A 23,134-nucleotide genomic window follows, 5' to 3' on the forward strand; every position below is an offset into this window, starting at 1 on the left:
TTATAAAACCCGTTGTATACTGGCTACTACCTGTTATCAATTTGTTTACAACAATTGGCATATAATTACAGAAAATGTCCAATGAAGTATTAAGATGAAAGAAATACCTACACCCTTTAGTGCACCTTACAAGCAACCAAATGTGATGGCCCCTTCCCCTTGTTTTCATTCCCTCACTCACTCTTTCATCTACTCACTCACTCTCCCTCCCTGCCACACCCTTGAATGCTTGAACTGATGCATCATATGCGATGGGGAGCAGTCTTAATCAGCCCCTTATCTAAGCCCCAGTCCTGCATAGCTGAATGTGACAGGGATGGGGCGAAAGGCTCTGTAAAGAATGAGGCTGGTGCCTCTGCAGTGAGTAGCGGAGAGAATACAGAGCGATTCTGTGCTGGAGAGTGCTCTGAGGAGCCTGGAGAAGCAGCTGGGGCACCAGGTCCTGACACACAGCCTAGTGATGGTTGTTGTGGAGCCCAGACACAGAATGTTATCTAATCTGCCATTTCCCAAACCCAGGGGAGGTGCTAGAGAGCTTCAGGGCTCCACAGGTAGTGTGAAATACATAAGAAACTGTTGTTGGCACAGAAGGGCTGGGCTTTTATTCTCATCAGTACACCCCACCCCCAGATATTTTGATGAAGTCAAGCCTATTGCATGTGCAAGGTAAAAGAAAATGCGTGTAGGAGTTATGAAGGGTTGATGACAAAGCAAGCAGTTAAGAAATGGACATCATGGTCACTCTATTTGACCAGTCTATATGGGTAGGGTAAAGAGGTGGGTCACTCCTCCCTTCACATTATTGTTTTAAACACTGATTATTCTATCAAAACACACAACTATTCATGTTTGTTTATTTTTAAGATTAATAGTAAAACAGTCAATTGCACTGTTTGAAAAGTGAAATGTCACACAGTGACATGTGTGGTGTAATAATAGACCTTCTAGCCAACATTCTGCCAAAAAGGATTTGAAATACAAATAATGTTTATTGGGTGTGTCCATTAAGTATTTCGTTTACTAGTCCATTAATTGGAGCGGTGTTAAATATTTTTTAATGGACTAAAATTTCATGGTTCATCACATGAAATTTTATTGCTTGCAGTTGTATGCGATTTCTGTACCTGACTTGCGCATGTGAGTGTGTAATCGGTGGGGCTCGGGTGTACTTTTATCCGTGCTGTTGCTATAGGAGAAAACACAGGTTCAGGTCCAGATCTGGTTTAAACTCTGTTTTCCCCTTTGTCAAATGGCATCTTGTGTCACTTTGGTTAATTACACCGAAGGGCATCGGAAGCATCAGGAGTGAGTTGTGCGTTATTGAGCGCCTGAAGGTGGTCATTAGATATTGATCAGTGGAGATCATCAGAGCACCATCTCTCTCTGCCTTGCTGAGGACAAGCAGCAGGTTACAGCTTAACACCTCTTTCATCTATTGTGTCCTTCCTTTTACTTTCACTCTCCTTTTTTTATCTGCCCATCTCTCTCTCTCTCTCTCTCTCTCTCTCTCTTTCTCTCTCTCTCTCTCTCTCTCTCTCTCTCTGGTATTTTCTCTGTGTCCCTTTCTTTCTCCCGTCCACGAGCCTGTCAGTCTGTAGCTCTTGGATTTCAGCATATCTCCTTTTCTCTCATTTAGTTGTTGCCATAGAAACTGCTGTACTGTAAAATGCCTGTTACAGTGTACACACAGCTATACAAATATCGTCCTTATTGATCACTGAATTTGTGCTTGCATTTAGATATAAAAATAAGCAATGCTAACAAAACATTGCAAATTGTGCCTTACTAACGAGCAGATCAAGGTCTGCATGTTTGGACACTATAGAGGGATTGGCCTTGTGTTTGCTCCTTTAGCTCAGAGGAAACACAGCAAATAAAGCCTAAAAAAAATGCAGTTTGCTTAAGAAAGACCCCGCTTTTTTTATTGTATTAGCTTTATTTTCTTAACCACATATGTATGTACATATAGAAAGCATTGTAATTTCAGTATGTATAGTCTTCTGTTTTTATGTTATGCTGAGTAGTTAGAAATTCAAGAACTGAAAAATACTTTAACTTTTAGGTCATATGAATGAAACAACAAAAATTAATGGGTGAATGACAGAGAAGCTGAAGATAGTATCTCTGCAAGTATTTAAATATCCATAAGATGTATATTATCTCCAAAATCTGAATGCAGATTCCATATCTGAGACTCGGGAGGATATTTTCTAATCCCAGAGCTCATTTAAGTATTAAAATGCAGAGAGATGTGAATCTCAGAAATTGGGCCAATTCCTCTTAATCTCTGGGGAAGTGCATTTAACTTAATACGAGCTCTGTACTTGGGGGTGGGGGGTTAGTCTCCTGAACTAGCAAGACTGATGAAAGCTGCTGTCTGTTTTGTTGTGTAGAAAAAGTAGCCAGCCTATGGTTAGACTGGTTAGACCCTGCCAAGCAAGGCTCTTTTCCTGTGTTTCGTACACTACTTCTGTAATGAGGCTCAGCGCGAGGGCACGAACAGTAACCTTCTGTTTCCTTTAGCTGCTGCTCTCCTCCTGAGCCCGGCTCCCTCCCCCATCCGCACTGGCAAGCCAGTAAACAATGCCTCGCTGTTTTTAAAGAGGCCAGATGCAATGCTTGGGGTCTTGCGTCAGCCCTTTCCGATGGAGGCAATTGGACATGGTTTTCATGTCAAATTTGATGAGGCACAAAAGCAGCGATAGGAATAGGCACTCCACATGTGCCACCAGTGCATGCAAGCACATGCACACCCACGTGCATGTGCACTCTACACTGGTGGCAGGTGTGAGGTGTCTGGTCCCACTGAGCTGCATGGCTCCACCAGCAGGCCAGCTTGCATGCACTTAGACAGTAGCTCTCTGTAGTGGTGTGTGTTTTCTTGGACTGCATTTGTTTGAAGTTAGGCAGCGCTAAAACGCTAGGCAAGCTGACCTTGGAATGCATGTTCAGTTCTCTGACCTGGAGGCCACTGCCCTGCTTTAGAGCCGAACTGTACGTGACTCCTCTGTAATAATTAATTCATTCATTCTTTCCATATTTATTTTCTTTCATGCTAACCAGGGAGTAGTTCAGCTTTTCAGACTTGCTGTGCTTGCGAGTAAAATGTTGTTGATTATAGGTTTGCTAAAAAAGAAAAAAGACCTCAAAATCAGGCTACTATAATGAGGGCATGGTGAGATGAAGTCAGGTTGAAGAGTTGTGAGTTTAGAATGACGGACATGGAGTTAGCCACTGAATGCTTGTCGTCTGTGACGCTGAATTGTCATCCTACATTTGACAGCTTGACAAGTTCCTTAAAGCGTCACTGGAGTGGAGGTCCTGCAGTCTTGCCTGGTCTCATCACAGAGCTTTTAGTGAACAAACAAGGATTACCATGCAGCTATTTCTGACATAGAGCAGTTATTGATACTTTCAGGCAAAAACAACAGAGCGATTACAATATACCAACGTGCAGGTCAGGTTTGGAATTTGACGTGTTTGGATCTCCTCTGCCTTCATCTCCCTTCTCTTCATCTACCGTCTTGCTGATGTTGGAGCCTTCTTTTTCACTAGGACATGATCCATAGTTTAAAAAGATTTTTTTTCGGTCATACATTGTCTTTACAAACCATCAGCACATCACTACCAGTGAAAGATCTCCCAGCTCTCTTGCTCTCTGCCCACTCTAAAGACGGATTGTGGTTACCATGGAAACAGTGGGCAGGCCAGGAAAGCATTTGGCAGCAGTGTCTGTCTCTCTGTGTGTGTCTGTGTGACTGTGTGTCTGTGTGTGTCTGTGTGTCTGTGTGTGTCTGTGTGTGACTGTGTGTGTGTGTAAGTGCATGTGCATGCGCATTTACATCTTCCCTGGCCCAGGGGAAGTGGGTAAATATTTGCTGCTTGCGTAATAACAGAGTGGCAGGCGTCTTGATGCCGAGACAGCTCTACAGACAGAGCCTTAATTAAGAGATAAGTCTTGGTGCTGGGGAGGGATGCCTAGCCACCAGTGGCTTTTTTTTTTTTTTTTTTTTTTTTTTTTTTTTTTTTTTTTACACGCCTGCACACATCAGTGCCTCCACAGGAGTCCCTCTCTACATCACCCAGCAACCCAACACCTTGCATCGCCTGCGCCAGGCCCACTTACTGACACACGTTCTGTCTCTCTCTGGAGGTGCTGTTCGGTGAGGGCCTGCAGACCCAACCGCTGCATACTTTTAGAACTGTGCGGATTTCCCCGTGCCAAAGAAACACACCATGTTCGGGCAAGCCACTGTGATACTAGCTTGTGAGGGTGGCGTTATCATCACAAGGGGTAAAAACTGCATTGGCCTCTTTGAAGTCCTATAGGGTTTTTTATTTTTTTTTATTTTTCTTTCTTCCCCCCCTTTGCTTTGTACTGTAATTAAAGTAAGCACTTTGGCCCTGCTACCTGTTTGCCAGGGCTTCCATTTAGATTAGCGGCAGTCTAATTAACAGTGGAGGCGCGGTTTCTGTTCTGGCACCAGTCTCTAATGGCCAGGCAGATTGATTTAAATGCAAACTAGAAAGGATTTAATGAACTGCTTTTACTGAAAGTGTTTAATAGGAATTTCCACACTCTCAGACATGTTGGCAAACAGCTCTTGGGCTATTAATTATATATTATTGTGTATTTCTGGTTAAAATGTTTTTTAATTGCATGGCAATAACTGCATTAGATGAGTCTTAAATGCATATGCCTGTCTAAGATACTTGACATTAGTGTGAAGCCATGGTAGAAGTATCCAAACTGTTGAGATAAAGATGGATTCTGATTAATTTACTGAAGAACAGTTCTGGAGAATTCATATCAATTGTCATGCGTGATTTGTGTGTCACTAATTCGGAGCCCATTTCCCAAACAGCACTACTAAAAAAGCCTTGTGGGGAGACACAAGTCTGTAAGGTGTTTAATAAAGACCATGTTTAACTCCACCATCATAGTGTTCATCTTGGAGAGGCAGATCTGAAATAAAAAGATAAAAGCTTGGGCAGTGGTTAAGGTACTTGACTAGAATTAAGAGGGTTGCAAGGTCAAGCTCCACCACTGCCAAGTTGCCACTGTTGGGCCCCTGAGCAAGGCCTTTAACCCTCAATTGCTCAAGTTGTATTCAATCATAATTGTAGGTCATTTTGGATAAAAGCATCAGCCAAATGCCATAAATATAAATATAAGCATCCTCAATGGACCTAATGCATTTTTTTTTCTAAAGTGCTCCGCACACCCAATCTGCATGCATCATTTACACCTGTTTTACACTTACAGTATTTACATGTTTTCTGAAGCATTCTCCAGAGCACTGGTCAAGCCCTGTCTTTCTGTCTAGTTGATGTGCTTGTGTCCTGCAGATGCTGGTGACTACCCCGGAGAAGTGGGACGTGGTGACAAGGAAGAGTGTGGGAGACGTGGCACTGTCTCAGCTGGTGCGCCTGCTCATCCTGGACGAGGTGCACCTACTGCATGAGGACAGAGGGCCCGTCCTGGAGAGCCTGGTGGCGCGCACACTGCGTCAGGTTAGACACCCCACCCCACATTCTCTAATTTACATGCATATGTATATGTGTTCATGTGTGCACGAATGCCCTTGTACATGCGTGTGTATTTGTGTGTATGAGAGCATGCACATACACATCTGCATTTGTGTGCTTTGTGAGTGACAGAGACCTGGTGATGATGATTGGCACCGTGCCTTACAGGAATCAGTCTGGCCGTTTGGGATATTAGTGTGATTATGCAAATCCTGACAGGCAGAGAGATGTGAGTCTGCATTCCAGAGAGTCCCATGTTCATGTTCCATTCTTTCAAGCTGCACTTCAGTGTCAGTCTCAAGGAGGAAATTAATAAATAAGCTTAAACTGGTGCATTGTGGGAAGTGTCCGTACTCTTTGTTGCAAAGCAAGGAGAGAAAAGTATGTTGGGACAGTGTCAGATTTTTTATTCTTATCTAGAAGATTTTGGGATTTCTCAGTGGGGTTAGCAATCTGTATATCTGACCATTATTTGTGTTTTCATATTCTTATGTTTTCACGTACTTCTAACATGAAGCTTGATGAAAGCTGTCCACAGCAACAGCCAGATATTACTGGACAGTTTAACAGGGACATACAGCATCACTTCAAATGTTTCATGTGCTCTATTTAGTTCAAGATGTAGTGCTTTTTTTCATGTAGATTGCAACCCCATAAATCTAAGTAATAGAAATCAAAAACATATAAAATCTATATTTCTACCATTACTTCCAGTTGGATAAGTCATAATATTCCAGTAGAGGGGGGAATCTCTAGACACCCTGTGATTCCATTCGACTGTAATCAGGGTGCCACGATGCCATTATATTATTCTTCTCCATGCCTGAAAATTGGAAAGGTTATTAAGACCAAAATACTAAGTCATTATAATCGACTCTCTTTATATGCATGAAATTGTCTGTGTGGGTTTTTTTTGTTTGTTTTTTTTAACTGAAATGTTGTATACTCTGCGTACTTTCATTAAGATGGACACGGTGTCAGAGATGCAATGCAGTGCTGTTGCCCAGCAGCCCCTGTGCTTTGCCAGGGTTCATCTCCATATGTCATTATATTTGGGCTAAGAACAAACACCAGATTAAGAATAATCCTGACCCATCTTGCCTAGATAGTGATTGTTAGTGAATGTTACATGTTTTTCACACATGCTTTCTGAATGCCTAACATTAGCGTAGTAAAATAAATTCAGTTATGTAGGCAGTATCAAAGTCTTCTACTTTTGCATCAGGTCAACAGTGCAAAACTTAGAGAGCTATGCATATGCCCTCCCCTCCCCCTCCCCCCCCAGTCAACAGTATTTCTTATATAAATACATTTATAGTCACCCCTGGTATTCCATTATTGTTTATTTCAAAACATAGAACAAGTTTCAATGTCTAGCCAAATTAATTCAGAACCCTGGAATTAAGTTGCTTAGTGGTCAGCAATATAGTAAAGCAAGTTCACAAATTAATAGAGCTTTCTTACTTTGTTTCAATACATTTTTTATCCTAAATCAATCAGGACCTGATTTGCTTACAACAAATCTGCTTTAGGACATCATGCATGTGCTTATGACACACTCAAACAATGGCAATGTTCACTGAAAGAGCCTGTAATCTGTTCAGATCGATTGTCAACATTTTGAGAAACAAAACTGAGGAGATTAATGAACATTGGACAGTGTCAGACCCTTCCTTCACTGCACTCAAAGAGATAACACACAGATCTGACGACCTTGAAACTATGCTGTATGACAGTTTAATATCCTGGTTGTATGCATTACCCTTAAACTTAGCAAATCAAAATCTCAAGAACAAAAAAAAAAAAAAAACCTCTATCTGGTGCACTAAAACCTCCTGTACTTAATGTAAGGTCATGAACCAATGCATCATTTATAGTATGATAGTTGAAATCTATGAACTAGATTTAATTTTCTTAACAGAAACCTGGCTTGGTAATAATGATCACTGTACCATCCGTGAAGCAGCTCCCCTTTTTACTTTTTGAATCTCACCACTTACTACTTGCTGGGGACATTTGCCTAAACCTCAAGAACCTCTTATTAAGGATTTTACAATTTGAGTGAGCTCTTTTGAGCTTAACCAGCATTTTGCAGGCCCTACACATAAACTAAGCCAAGAATAGATCTGATTATATTAGATACTTTGTTTTAGATACCAAGGTATCTAATATTTTTCTTGTAGGAATTTCAGATTACTAATGCCCTCCAGCAAATGTACTGGCAGTCATTAGCAAGTGCTATTTTACTGACAATTTACTTTCGCAAGTAAACTTTCTTACTTTCAAGGCACATTAACTTTTATGAAAAATAACTAAAATTACTTAACAACCAAGTAAAAATGGCTAGAAACTTTTCAAGCCTCTTTGACAGTCATAAAGACATCATGTAATTCTTCATGTTCACTATCGACAGCCTGGTTAATAGTGTCCATATCCAGTCTGATCTCCTAAATGACACGTTTGATTACTTCGCTGTCTTTTTAAGTAGTAAAATACTTTCAACTAGGGACAGTGTTGCAAATGATTCTCACTTGTCATAGTCCTCCCAGTGCACAGTAAGGCTAGAAGCTCAAAGTCAGCATTCTTAGCAATTATTCATAAAATACTTTTTTTCACTTCTCACCACCACCAGCTGCCCTCTGGATCCTTTGCATTCTTTTTTTTTCCATTGTGAGCATCATCAGTCACCAATATGGAAAAATATCAAGCCTCTCCTATAACCTCAAATCCTGTAATCTCAACATTTCTATTTTAAGAAACTAGATAAATTTCCAATATTCCTTTCCTCATCAAAAATGTGTTTTCTGTTCATTTACACATCTTAAATGATTTCAAGTTCATTATAACACAGGTTCATTCTAACATTATAACATAAATTATTTGTTATTAATGATCTTAGAGTGACTCAAAATGCAGGTAACCTATCTGTATTAGTTATTTTAGATATGACTAAAAGATACAACTTCATTGGCTACAGACCTGGATTGGACTCTTCAGCTCGGTTCTAATTTGTCTTCAGACCTACCCGAGTGGCTGTGAATATTGTTACACATCATGATTGAGCCAAACTTTGTCTTGTGGAGTCCTTCAAGGCTTGTTCTTGAGACCAGCACTATTCAGAATAAATAAATACATTTACATTTACAGATAATGCATAGCTGTTTATTAACCTAGCTACTGATCCTCGGAGGTCTATCAGTGTCTTGTTTGATCATTTGGAGGACATCAAATCCTAGATATGTCATAATTTTTCTGTGGTTAAAGAAAGAGAAAACCGAATTCCTTGTTACTTGGATTGGCAAACAGAAATCTTGCACTGCCACACTTAGTCAATCTGTGAAGGCTAAAAAGGTTTTAAAAAGATGGGTGTTACTTTTGACATTGATCATTGTTTTAATAATTATATAAGTAATGTTATAAATACATTGTCACATGATAAATATATCCAAGGTTCATGACATTTTCAGCTGACAGTAAAAAAAAAACAAAAAAAAAACTTGTACATACTTTTGTGTCAACCCTTATGGACTATTGTACTGATCTTCTTCCTGGCCTATCAAAGAACTTGATCTTTAGATTGCAGTGAAAATTTTGACATGCATGATTTTACCTGATCTAAGACATCTGCACTGACAACTTTTGACCTTCAAATGACTTCATGGTTTTGCCTTATTGTGAAATATTAATTATGTTCCTAAAAGAGCTTTCGGGTCCACAGACCTGATTAAAAATTCACAAGCGTTTTCTTACTATGGTTTTAAATTTGGAAATTCCTTCCTAGCAGCCTGAAAGCTTCTGTGCGATATAGGCAATAGTTGAGGGTTAAGGTGTGTGTGTGAGAGAGGGCATTTAACAGGACAACACAGTTGAGGGACAAAACCAGCACAGAGTGACAGACAAACCAGGGGGACATCCAGTGACAGAAAAAACAGAGCCAAGCCAGATCAGAACCAGAAGAGAGAAAACCAGGCAAAATGGAAAATACAAAAAGTAAATTAACAGCAGGGTAAAAAACATGAGAAAATAATAATGAATTGATTACTCAATGCACTGAATAAACAGGGGCAATACTTTACAATAAGGCAAAGGGAGTGAACATTTTATATATGGGATGTGGAATTTGAAACAGATGTAACAGTTCGGTATTCTGAGGGTGATCTGGAGAGTGGTCCCTGATAGGTGGATGGTAAGGTGACCTCTCCTTGATTACCCAGGGGATTCTGGGAACTGAAATCCTGATCTGTAGAACCAGGAGGCAGCATGACCATGTGTGTGAGAGTATGTGGTGTGTGAATTTGATTTCTCATCAAGAAATAATTATTTTTAACAAAACTGCATCTGTCACAATTATTACAGCCTTCCTTTACCAATAAAACAGTATAGTCATCTCCTATTATATCTTATAAGGAATAAGAATACAAAGCATAGAATTTTAGACCCTTCCTTTTTACATACTCAAGATCATCCAGGTCCTCTCATGTGCATTCTCCTCTTTATTTTAGCCCACAGGTTTTCTGTGGGGTTTAGAACACGGGACTGATCTATGGCTGAACTTGTTTTTATGTTCAGTAAACCATGTTGATTTGGTCATATGTTTTGCATCCTTGTTCTCCTGCAAGATCCAGTGACACCACATTTTTAGTTTTTTGGTAGAGGCAGACAGATTTTGATTGAAAATGTCCTCGGGTTCATTCCATGTGGCTATAAGCAAGATGAACATCAACAATACTGCATCCTCCTTGAACAGAACCAAGTAGCCAGGAGCATGCTAGCAGATGTCCAAGAAAGGGTCTAAAGTATGAAGACCCTACTGACTGTAAAAGCTAACTGCACTCTAAGAACAGCATGGCATAAATGAAGCAGCTGATAATGGAACCAACCCTGAATGGCCAAACATTTCTGAAGAACGCAGAGAAAGGGGCAATTCCATGGACGTTCCAAATACTGGCTGTACAGGCATCATTGTGGCTAAGATTAGTAGGCACATGGCTCGTTACATGAGCGGGGCAAGAACATTGACACTGACACCAGAGGAACCAAACACCACTGCCTGGATTTCAAGTAAACCTATGATTCAGTGCCCCACACATGGATACTGAATAACATTAACAGGACTCTTAAGAGCCTTCATCATGAACTCAATTATGATGTGCCCAAATTCAGACCAATAGCACGAGTCATCATTCACTTGGTTTTACCAAGCAGATGCCCTGTCACTGCTGCTGTTCTACATAGGCCTGAATCCTTCAGTGAAAATTTCCAAGAGTGTCTATGGATACTGGTTATAAAATGGAACAACCATCAGTGATCTCCTTTACATGGTTGGCATCAAACTGTATGCCAGAAGAGAACAAGACATCAACTCACTAATCCATCCAGGAGATACAGCAATATAATTGGAATGTCATTCATATTGGATAGGTGTATTCTGATGGTTACAAAGAGAGGTAAGATAGCAAGAACATAGGGAATTGTACTTCCAGAAGGTAACATTCCTTGGAATCCCACAGGCAAATGGGAATCACGAAGCAGCTATAGCCAAATGCCTACAACAAGTAAGACAAGTCCTGAGAAGTAACCTGAATGTAAAGAACAAGATTTGGGCTATCAAAACCTATGCTCTACCAGTCATCAGAAATGCCAAAGGCTGCCCAAAGGTGGAGATAGAAGCCACATCAAGACAAGGAACTCCTCATAATGCATGGAGGTTTTCATCCTGAATCTAGCACTCTGAGACTATACACTAGTCTAGTGGAAGGAGGGGGTCTGAGGACTAGTGAACGTCAGAGCCACTCTCCAGAATGAAACTAACCAAGATCCAGGTGTATAACAGGAAGATGGCCCTAAATGATGGAGTGCTTAGTAAGTACATCAGACGTATACTGCCTCACACAGCCAGGGCCAGAGCTGGGAGGTGCTGGGGTGGTCATTGCCCACTACGGAATCACCTCATATTTCACATAAAGAATTCCTGATATGCCCAAGGCAACTTGTAAATTGTGTAAATCGCACAAATGGTTGCAGTGAAAAGAATGATGACATCTTGAATGACATCACATTTATCCAAAAAAAGATGGAAGGGAGATGATAGGTTTTACAAGGAGGTGGTTGTCCCCGTTTTAACTGGGGGATTGGCATCTCCTCGCGTACCTCTTCAAATCAAGATCTGAATATAGTTCAGACTTTCAAAATATGACTAAAGGCATGTCCACCCATTATATTTTACTTCCCCCCCCCCCCCCCCCCCCAAAAGCAGTCTAGAACCATGGCTGCCCACAACAGTGCATAAATTGACTTCCCTATGTTCTCCATTTTGTGTGTGTGTGCGTGTGCATGGAGATCCAACAAAGTTTGAATTATTGAGATCATGCATAGTAAGCAAGACTGATGCCTTAGGTAGTAGAGAAATGAGTAGCATTATCAATAAGAGATGGAGGAGGGGAAGCTGAACTATCCAAAGAATAACTTTACACCTGCAAGGAAAGGAACAAAAACAAGGCTCACATGTAATGCTCATAGAATCTTTTGCTGTCTAGGCAATCCCCTGTCCTCAGATCCATTTCATATATATTTCTGTGCAATCTGCAGTCAGTGAAGCATAGCAGATATTTTGACTACGCTTGCTGAAGCTGTGTTATAAGGTCATTCTGAGTTTTCTCAGTTGTAACACATGCATGTGTGTGCAAATGTTCCCAGTGCCTTTGAAGCAAAATGATTTCTATTGCTATATTCTGTCTAGCATGTAGGTAATCCTGTGGTCTTCCAATGACAGAATAAGAGTTATAACTTTGGAAGTGATCTTCCAAACTTTTCTTTGTCAATGAAAAGAATCCTTTACATTGGTGGATGCTAACAAAAGGGTATGCATTGACCCCCACACCTCAGCTAATAAAACAAAAAAAATAAAAATAAAAAACATTTTAAACCAAATTTTAATCATGGAATACTTCTTATGTAAGTTTGAGTTGTGGTTAATTTGCAACCCCTTTGTTCTTCTGAAAAACATACTAATAATAAAGAAAAACGTGACATAAATGTTTGACCTTTATGGCTAAGTTTAGCTGAACACACAGTATTTGTATCTTGAAATTAACAGATATGTGAAAAACTGAATAATTTATGTATTGAAATATGAAATCAAGTTCAGTCATGTAAATATTACAATGTATTATATTTACATTATTCACATGTTTTGCATCTGTCTGAATATTTTGAGAAAGGATAGTAGGTACTTTGCCATAGGTATTTTGCTGGAGACTGATTTAAAGCTTGGAATGCTACAGTTTAGGTTTGCTTCCTAATCAATCTGATCACAGGCATAGAAGCATTGTTCATGCTGGGATATGTAAGTAGCTGTTACTGAATTTAATGTGATGCCTAGCACCTAAGAGAGGAAAGATTAAATTCCCTCCTAAAGTGAACCTGCTGTCATGTTGCAGTGTGTCTCGGTGCTTACACAGAAGCTGATAAAAACCCAGATAGTAATGATATTAAAGCATTGCACAGTATTTATCAAGTAATAAATATGTTTTATTTTATATAAGGTATTTGCTCTCTTTTGAATCCTCAATTTGTGTAAAATCACAAATATCCTCTGAGGATCATTATTGCTTACATTCATATGTAAAAGTGCACTCAGCAGCGCTCTTTAGGAAAGCAGGGTACATGCTGTTTAAAGAGGGCAACCTGTAAAAGTGCCCTGCATTTCACGCCTAGGTAAAACCCATCACATGGTGCTAAATGTCTATGGAATGTGATCGAAAGCCTTTCATGGCCTGTCGCGAGAAAAAAGAAGATCCATAGGAAATAAGTTTTATGTTTACACTTAATAGTGAGTTAATAGTGTAATTATTAACCTCCATCAGAAGGAAAGGACCAGTTTGAAAACATAAAGGTATCATCATCTTTGTGGGTTATGCTATGTTTTATTACATTGCATCTGTCCTAATAAAACTTTTTTAACTGTTATAGTCCAACATGAATACACTTAAATCAGATCATACTGAAAGCCATAGCTGATGTGCAGATTAGGGAAATAGCTAATTAATTTTTTTCCAAAAGATCTTGACCCTCAGTTGCCACCATCTAGGTTATCCTGGTGCAGAAGTGGTCTGAGCTCTCCTGTTACACTGGTGTTGAGACTGTCTTTTGCTGGAATGAGTGTTTTAGCTTTCCTTTGTACCTACTGGCGAAGAGTGACTGTGATATCCAGATTGTCCAGACAACTACTATATCATAGGAAAAGCCTTACCAATGTCTTCTGTTATCCACACAACATAAGAATCAGTTATGTCTCTCTGTGACTTTCTCTTAATCACTCATTCACTGATTGAAACAGAGAAGCAATGGATAAGTAGCTTGCATGTAAAAATTTGAGTCAGTGAGTGAGTGTGTTGGTACAGGGTTAGGAGAGAATGATTTTTAACAAGGCATGAGTTAATTTGTGTGTGCATGGTATTAGTATCAGACTTCGAGATTTATAATCTGACTGTCCGATAAATATTTGTAAATATTTTTGATTGACATAGTATGTGAAATGGTGCCCTTATCAGTCAGAATTAGGCTTCAACTATTTAATTGTTTTGAGTGACAATTCTCAGGCTGTTTCGAGTAACATCTAGTTCTCCACCTTATTTATCCCAAGCATTGTTTTCCAATTGTTTTGAGAGCTTGGTGTTACATTTTGTGTTCGTGTGTGTGTGTGCATGTGTGTACATGTGTGCATGTTTGTCCATGTGCACAGGTGGAATCAACTCAGAGTATGATTCGTATCCTGGGGCTCTCAGCCACTCTGCCCAATTACTTGGACGTGACCTCTTTCCTGCACGTGAACCCCTATATTGGCCTGTTCTTCTTTGACAGCCGCTTTCGGCCTGTTCCCCTTGGTCAAACCTTTGTGGGCATTAAGACCACAAATAAGGTAACCTGCCCATCCCACATATTGCATTCTAACTGAATGTGGCATAAAGCCATGTTACCATGCTGTGATTTCTGTGCTCTGTGTCTTCTACAGATTCAACAGCTTCATGACATGGAAGAGGTTTGCTATGACAAAGTTCTGAAGCAGATTAAAGCTGGACACCAGGTAATTTTTATGGAAACTAAGAGCCTTTAGTAATGTGTCTGTTTATTGTATTATGTTTTTCTTCTTTGTACTTCAGACCACAAGTTTCTCAAGTTTAAAAACTCTCAGCCTTCGAGACTAGTAATACTAAAGTAGTATTATAATTTTTTTTTTTGTTCTGTGTAAATGATGATAGAAATAAAGAAAAACCAAGAACCTCTCAGATGTCCTCAGCCCAGTAGGCCCAACTTTAGCATTCAGTGATGAACATAAATTATTCTTGTTGTGTGTCATCACTCACCAATAATTTAAGTCATGTGTCCTTAGGACTGTCATAAAAAGTGACAAGAAAGGGCATCTCTTGGTGGCTTTATGAGGTTTTATTGAAAAGTATTAAACGCCAAAGGCTGGTGATGGCTTATTAATCAGACCCAGAGTGGCTCAGTCTGTTTTTACCCCTGGAATCTTGCCACTGAGGGTGTGCAGAACTGGAGCAGCCTCACTGCACTAGGACAATTTGTGGCATGTGTTTCTTGCTGAACTCAATTTTGAAATCGTACAAATCACTGAGCAAGACGATGTTTCCCTGCCACAATTTCACCCTACAAGTTCACTCACTCACTTTTTTAAGAACTTGTGTTATACCACACCCTTTTTTCCATTTTTTTAATTTATTTTTCTTTTGTTTATTTTTATAAGTGTGCCAGTTTATCTTCCCTAATGTATGGTAGCTGTTGAACGCAGGGGTACTGGCTAACTTATGCCTCCAGCACAAAGCATGTAACCAATGAACAAAACTGAGCTGCTGTTCCTGTAGCATAGGAGAGCTTATCACCCAATTTGGCAGATGTGGCTTGACAGACACTCATGATTGGTTAGGTTCACTGTATTGAATGAGTAACTTATGGCATCTCTCCCACCCAGTGAGAGTACGGATAGAGTCTCTTGGACTCTCAGGTGATTGGGGCATCATTTGGTCCCGGCAACAGGATGCAGCCTAATCTAACCATTCAAGAATCCTCTTATGCTTTGTTTTCTAGTTGCTGGTCATATTTTAGCTGCTGCATATAAAAAAAAAATCTGTTCCAAAATTTGTAGCATACAGTATAGTTATATTATGTTAGACTTAGTCACGTGTGTGTGCATGCACATGTGTATGCTTGTGTGTTTGGGGTGGGTTGCTTGTGTGTACTTGCATGTCTGCTTGCCCTTCATGCCCTTTCATCTCCCACATGCCCAGAACGGAGGGGCAAAGCTGTGGATTCAGCCCTCTCTTCCTCTGCCCATCTGCTCTGAGTAAAGAGCTTCCTGTGTCCTTCTGTTTCTTACATGACTTCACTACCACACATGGATTATACAGAATATATTAGTCACCAAATAAATGGTAGATTAGTTTTCATTTTCAAATTTTGGAAATATTAAAATACCATATTAAAATGGATGATTCACCTGAACAGTGCATTTAGAATGTGAGCAGACTACTGGTCTTCTGAATCCCATTTCATGTGCTACCTCTGGCCTATACACTATGTGTACAATTGTTAGGCAAGTTGTATTTTTGAGGCTTCATTTTATTATTGAACAACTACAGTGCTCTCGGGCAATCCAAAATGTTAATAAACCACAAACCTGAATATTTAAGAAAGTAAAAGTGAAGTTTTGGCTTTATTAGGATAATATCTGTGTGCGCATAATTATTGGGCAACTATTCGTGTGCAGAATTATTATGCAACTAAATGAAAAATGGAAATTTTCCATGAGAATAATAAAAAATAACCCAAAATTTACAAATAAACATTTGACATTAAAAAAAAATCATTGACCAATATAGCCACCCTTCTTTTCAATAAGCCTTCCATTCATGCAGTCTGTCAGTTTATTAATATGTTGACAATCAACTTTTTGTATAGCAACAACCACAGCCTTCCAGACACTGTTCATAGAGCTGTACTGTTTTCCTTCACCATAAATCTCCCATTTAGGAAGGGCCCACAAGTTCCCAATAGGGTTTAGGTCGGGTGAGGAAAGGGGCCATACCTTTACTGGCTAGCCACACAGTGAACTACTTCGATGCATGCAATGAAGCATTGTTTTGCATAAAAGCCATGGTCTTCTTGAAAGATACAGACTTTTTCCTGTACCACTGCTTAAAGAAAGTGTCTTCTAAAAACTGGCAGTAAGTTTGGGAGTTGAGTTTGAGTCCATCTTCAACCCAAGAACTAGCTCACCTTTAATAATACCATCCCATAGCAGTACCCCACCTCCACCTTGCTGGCGCATTAGTCGAAGAGGAGCTCTGTGCCTGTTACTGACCCAGCCATGGGCCCATCCGTCTGATCCGTCAAGAGTCACTCTCGTCTCATCAGACCATAAAACCTTTGAAAAATCTTCAGATATTTCTCGACCCAGTCTTGACATTTCACCTTATGTGTCTTGTTCAGTGGTGGTTGGGTTTCAGCCTTCCTTACTTTGGCCATGTCTCTGAGTACATAACACATTGTACTACTGGGCACTCCAGGTAGGCTGAAGTTTTGGAATATGACAGCACTTGAGGATAATGAGTTCCTGCTCGCTTTACGTTTGATTCTTCTCAAATCTTTACCAGTTAATTTGCGTCTTTTTTTTTTCTCAACATGTTTCTTGTGACCATGTTGACTATTTGCAACAAAATGTTTGATGATTCTGTGATCACACTCCAATATCTTAGCAGTTTTTACAGTGCTGCATCCCTCTGAAAGACGACCAATTTTTGACTTTTCAGCATCAGTTAAATCTTTTTTGGCCCATTTTGTCTGAGGAAAAGAAGCTGCCTAATAATTGATATAGGGTGTTGATCTGCTTAGGCCACACCCTCTCTCATTACACAAATACACATCACCTGACATGCTTAAATCCAAAAAGCATTCAAGTTTATAAAGGTTGCAGTTGGAAAATATGCATAAAAATGATGATATGGTCAAAATACTCTCTTGCCTAATAATTGTGCACACTGTGTGTGTGTGTGTGTGTGTGTGTGTGTGTGTGTGTGTGTGTGTGTGTGTGTGTGTGTGTGTGTGTGTGTGTGTGTGTGTGTGTGTATGTATGTATGTGTGTGTGTGTGTGTATATATATATATATATATATATATATATATATATATATATATATATATATATATATATATATATATATAATATGAGAATGAATGACAGGGAAATTCTGCAGTGTCCAACAGCAACTCTAAAATCATACCTGGAAATGGTGTAATATAGAACCACTCTAAGGTGTAGTAGGAGAAACTATATCATAATGCATGAGTATTTTATATGCTGTACATCTCAGTTGGTTCTGGTTGACAGCTGTGGTTGCTATCAAGTTAACCTCAAAAGAGAATGTTCATGTTCTCTGGGCTTTTACTCACGCATCTAAAACTGTATCTTTTTATAGTGGTTATGCAGTATTAACATCACATAATTCCGAAAGTAATTTCTATGCATAAATATTCAATATGTATTATCAATTTGTTCATGCATGTTCAAGCATTTGAGGAAATCTTAGTGTTTAGACTCTGTATGTATGCCTCCAGTATATCTGTACCATAGCTCTGTGGAGGGCCTCTTCTCTCTCAGCTTGATATTAAATTGTCAGAACTGCCTGTGACATATATTAATTTCATCTGGGAGCATGATGGATAGAATTTTCTTTATGAAATAGCCCCTTTAGTCCCCCTGTTGGGACCTGGGCCGGCAGACAGAAGGCAGGCAGAACTTTAATAAGCTTTAGGAAGAATCCGGCAGCAGCTCTAGCCTGTGGCTCCTCTAAGTTATGTTACAACCAAAGGGGGGAAAAAAAGAAAGATCCAATAAATAATGCTACAGACGTCTGTGGACTTTTGCAACCATTCCTTTCTATTCCCGCAAAAGAGTAAGAGGAAGAAATAACATGAGTCGTAGAAAGAGGTAAATAGTTGTGCAAGTAGAGTTTGTTTCTCAAATGTATTTACATTACTGTATCTCTCCAAATATTTTCCTGTGTCAACTACTTTTATTTGGAAAACAGTTTAGTGGTGATGCTTTTTACTATTTCTACATTTTTAACCAGAGAACTCATGGTGGTTCATTTTCAGATGTGTAAACTGCTTGTGTTTTCTTCAAGCCTGTGGTGGTAAAGCCATTTTTTGTAACTTTGACATGTGTGAGTTTTCTCAGCATCATCAAAATTTGTTCTGTCATCCACCCATCTGTCTTTCATCAGATGGATACTATACTCCATGGAGAACTAATCAGCACAACAAGATCAGTCTAAATCTGAACGTTTAATTGAATAATGTTTAATTGAATTGACTTGGAGTCCAGGAGCTTCACATTGCTATTGCCACAGAGAGGGAGTGTGGTTCAGCATCATTCATCGCTGTTGACCTAGCTCTCTAGCCATGAAGTGTTCATAAGGTTGCCTTTGAGCCTGGGGTTGTGCAGTTGATTCAACTGGGTGTTCATTTGCCCAGCAAAGCACCACGCGTCCTGCAGCAGACAGGCCCAGTCCCACCGATACACTCGACTGGGCTTCCGATGTCCTTACACCTCTTCATCAACAAAGACACAGCTCAGCTGATTCATCAGATTAATGTCCTGCTCATGAGGCTATATGAAGATATAGGAAATCCTCTCCAGAGACATGGGAAACATGATGATCTGAGCTATAAATTGTGTTGCTTTGTACACTCCTGAAAACATGTAGTCTAGGGATAATAAGTGAGAGTTGTTGAGTACTGGAGTTATTAGGTGTGCTTTTATTAGTAATTACACTAATTCTATGATAAACATATGAATGAAAATATCATCCATCATACATGCTTGTCTTCCTCACACAACCAGATCTTTGGTGCTTATTTTAAACATGAACATTTCTACAAGTCTGAATTTTGCCCACACCGTTTCAAGACAGGGTGATTATGGCAAAACACTGTATGTAAAACCATTTAAAAACCATTAGAACCGGTAGAATGGTAGAAGTGTTGAATCTTATAATTACAATGGTTCTGTTCAACTTTGCCGATTTTAGTTGCTTAACCATGCCATACACATTTTATGGTTGTACAGATTCTAATATGTTAAACTACAATGCACATCTTGATGAATGCAATGATGGACTTTGGTAACTCTGAAGGAAAAATTTACAGGTCACTAGCATTAAGTTGCATGCATGGCATCTGATGTCAGCCCGGAGTTCTAAGCAACTTGAGCAGCATGTCATCTTTTAATTGGCCTGAATAGATCCGCACACTTGCAGTGAAGGTCATGCTGTGTGTGTGGTCTTTCATAGCGTGGGTGCTCGTTATGAGCTAAACTGTACCTCTGCGCATCTGTTGTCTCAAGCACATGCAGCGCTGTCTCAGACTTATGCCCGCAGAATGTCTCTCATGTCTGAGGCCTTTTTCTCTGTGCTTTTCAGTCTGCTTTGCTCTTTTAAATTTTCAGAATTGAGCTTAACCTAAACTAAGACTAGAGCTCGCAGTCTCACTGCCATGCTTTACTGGAGAGACATGCCAAGCCTCAGTTCCATGGCACAGCTCTCTTTAGTACTTCGGTACAAGGTTAGTAATGATGAGTAGCTATCCAAATAATAGAGTTTTGTCAAATGGCTCATCAGCTGGGATGTTTTCTTGTCCCTTCCCTGAAAGTATGTCTCTTTGTAGTAGCAATAGCACTAAAAAGGAAGGGATTATTTGACAAGCTGTCTATTTACTCAAGCCTGAAGGCCAGAAAATACCTGCTCTTCGGGGCTATGGAACAATTAAACATCATTGATGGCAGAATTGTTCATGGATGTGATGCAGAATATCACAAAAAGCCTCACAAAATTTTATAACCATCAATGCCCCACTTTTTGCCCTCAGACCTTGTCACAGTTGTTAGTCCTAGCAAAGCAGCTTGTTGAACAGCTGCTAGAATCTCTTCAAGATCCTCTCTTCATTTGAGCTCCTTTCCTTCGCTCTCCCTTTTTCTTCCTAGTACAATGAAAAAATAGAGATTGCTGTGGGCATTGGTGAGAACTGTGTTGGCAGGTGTTCAAGGATGTGTTTGGGTTGGTTTTTATTTTATTTTATTTTTTTTAAAGCAGTCCTTAAATTAGTAATCATGAATTAATTAGCTAACAATTATCTGCAGGCCTTAATTATTGTGATGAACACAAAAGTGCTGGGTCTGTTTCCAGGTACTGACAAAGGGGAACAAACCCAAAACAAACACATGGGTTTTCTATAAAATTACAGAGCACTGCTTGGTCCCCACTGTGTATCCACTTGTGTTTCTCTTGGTTTGGCTTCTGTGGGGGGGGTGCAGGCAAAAATAACCTAAAATTAAGCTTGGTTAGCTCAATGTGTTTTGCATGGTCTGTTGGATAATTTATACATTATATAACCAATTTTACATACACAATATTAGCATTATTGTGTATTTTGTATATACACATATCTGGAGAGAACAGGGATTCATGTGCATTCGGTAAATGCTGATCTAATGAGCAACTAGCTGGTCAAAACAAAACCACAGTTTAGCTGATTCTTGATCGCTTTTATTAGTGGTATTGCGCAATGTCATTTGAGATTATACATTACAAAAAATTATATTGATATTTATTTTAATAAAAGCAGAACCTAGAAGTGGAATGGTTGGGGTAAGTCTTAAAGGAGCGGAATGCAATCATTTTATCTTCAGATCGAAAACTCGATAGCTCAGAATTCATAGCTACACAGTTCTGTGTGGTGCAGAGATAGTCTGTATGTGCTGCGAGAGAGAGAGAGAGAAATGATTCATAAGAATAAACGTGACTCTCACTATCTTTCCATATTTTCTCTCTGTCTCATCCGTTCTTATTCCCTCTCTTGCTCTCACATAATCTCTCACTTTTTCTTACTGTCAAAACACCCCACCCCACCCCACCCCCTGCTTCAGTACTTTATGATGTCCTCAAAGGACAAGCAGGAGAAGAGGAGTAGAGAACTCTTTGGCTACCATCTCATAACTGTCTTGTATTTCTGTTATTGATTGTTTTTGTCTGGGGTATTGACTGTTTTTGCAAGGGCAGCCGAAGTATAATAGGAAAATTACACTCCTCCTTTGTCCTTTAACAAAGGCTGTTTGCTTCTGTGCCCTTCTCCAGCTGTGTACGTCACACGGGATGGAGGCTTCTGCATTGGTGAACAGAAGGGGGCAAAGGTCTTGGTCTGTAGTTACTTAGTGCAGTCTGTAGTTAGTTACTAGATTCATGCATCTTGTCATCTCCTGTCCTTCTGACACACAGGAGTTGCGGCAGTTTGTAGTTTGATTTCATTGGCAAAGGCCAGTTTTTACTAGTTTGTCAAATGTTAATTGCCTGGCTGGGTAATCACATGATTATTACAGGAGATTGTGCTCAGCCCAGCCTTAACTGCTTCTCTGAGACAGGACGGTCATTTTATTGCTTGTTTCATTGATTAGACTAGTGAAGCTCCAGAGTGTTGCTGTATTTTTGTAAGGAAATGGGTAGCCAGCTGTCACAGAGAGCAACATGGTTTGTTAGTCCACCTAACAAGACACCTCTCATTAGCACAGTGGGGTTCACAGGCACTTATTCTTTTTTTTTTATTATTATAAATAAGTGATAAGAGACCTTCAACATATCGCCAATGATCACATTTTGAAGGTCTAGGTCACCGTTTTTGCTCTGTATTTTCTCATTTTGCCCACTGTTTCTTCCTTCTTACCTTGTACCTAATAATTGGTTTACTCATTAGTACATGTTGCCAGTAAAGAAGCAGAAACAATCAGCAGACTTGATGAGGCAAATTGACCTATTTTGTAACCCCCCGCAATGTGTTTCTGGTCGTTTGTTTCAGGTGATGGTGTTTGTCCACGCCCGAAACTCTACTGTGCGTACTGCCATGTGCCTGATTGAGATGGCCAAGAATCGAGGCGAGTCATTGTTCTTCCAGCCAGAGCATGGCCCAGATTATGGCCAGTGTGAGAAACAGGTGAGGTGATTTATAAATGGATGCCTAAACCGAGAAGCCTAAACATTATGCAATGTAAACTATCCATTCCAATAGCAAAGTATGTATGAGGTAGCATGATGTGGGATTTGTGAGTGTGTGTTTGGGAGAATGTTGTCTGGCACATATAATGTCATAAACTGTAGTACAAAAAAAAAAAAAGGTTTTTTTTGTTGTTGTTTTTTTCCCCCAGACTGAGAATTACAGATCCTTTATTTTGAGCATATAGTGGCCAGGCAAAGTGTGCATTTATTCCTAACATTGTCCCTTGTGCGGTTTGAATATTCAATGTGTCCCCCTCTCCCTCCATCCCACTACATGGCCACATTGTTCCTCCACTAAATGTGCGTCATGCTTCCATGTGGTTTTCGCAGGAGAGCGAAGCATAGGCCAAGGGAGGTGCAGGGATAGGCGGCAAGTACCAATCAGTCCTGGCCCTGTTGGATGTGCACACACCAACCAGCTCAGCCAATTAGAAATGCGCAGAGGGCAACATTCAGGTGCAGTGGCATAGGGAGAGAGCTCCCAAGTGT

General features: G+C 39.8%; 1 protein-coding gene across 3 annotated transcripts in view; it reads left to right on the forward strand.

Annotated features, from left to right (window-relative positions):
* Positions 1–23,134, forward strand: part of ascc3 (activating signal cointegrator 1 complex subunit 3) — a 105,194-nt gene that overhangs the window by 42,990 nt on the left and 39,070 nt on the right. For all 3 annotated transcript variants that reach the window (XR_014116799.1, XR_014116800.1, XM_027015427.3), the window contains exons 11-14: positions 5,350–5,514; positions 14,273–14,449; positions 14,543–14,614; positions 22,449–22,583. Coding sequence is in view for 1 of the 3 variants with exons in the window: in XM_027015427.3 (XP_026871228.2) it covers positions 5,350–5,514; positions 14,273–14,449; positions 14,543–14,614; positions 22,449–22,583 (549 nt within the window). In the remaining 2 variants the exon portion in view is untranslated. The remainder of the gene's footprint in view (positions 1–5,349; positions 5,515–14,272; positions 14,450–14,542; positions 14,615–22,448; positions 22,584–23,134) is intronic.

The sequence above is a fragment of the Electrophorus electricus genome, chromosome 14 (genome assembly GCF_041902795.1).
Source record: "Electrophorus electricus isolate QZ-2024a chromosome 14, ASM4190279v1, whole genome shotgun sequence".
NCBI lineage: Eukaryota > Metazoa > Chordata > Actinopteri > Gymnotiformes > Gymnotidae > Electrophorus > Electrophorus electricus.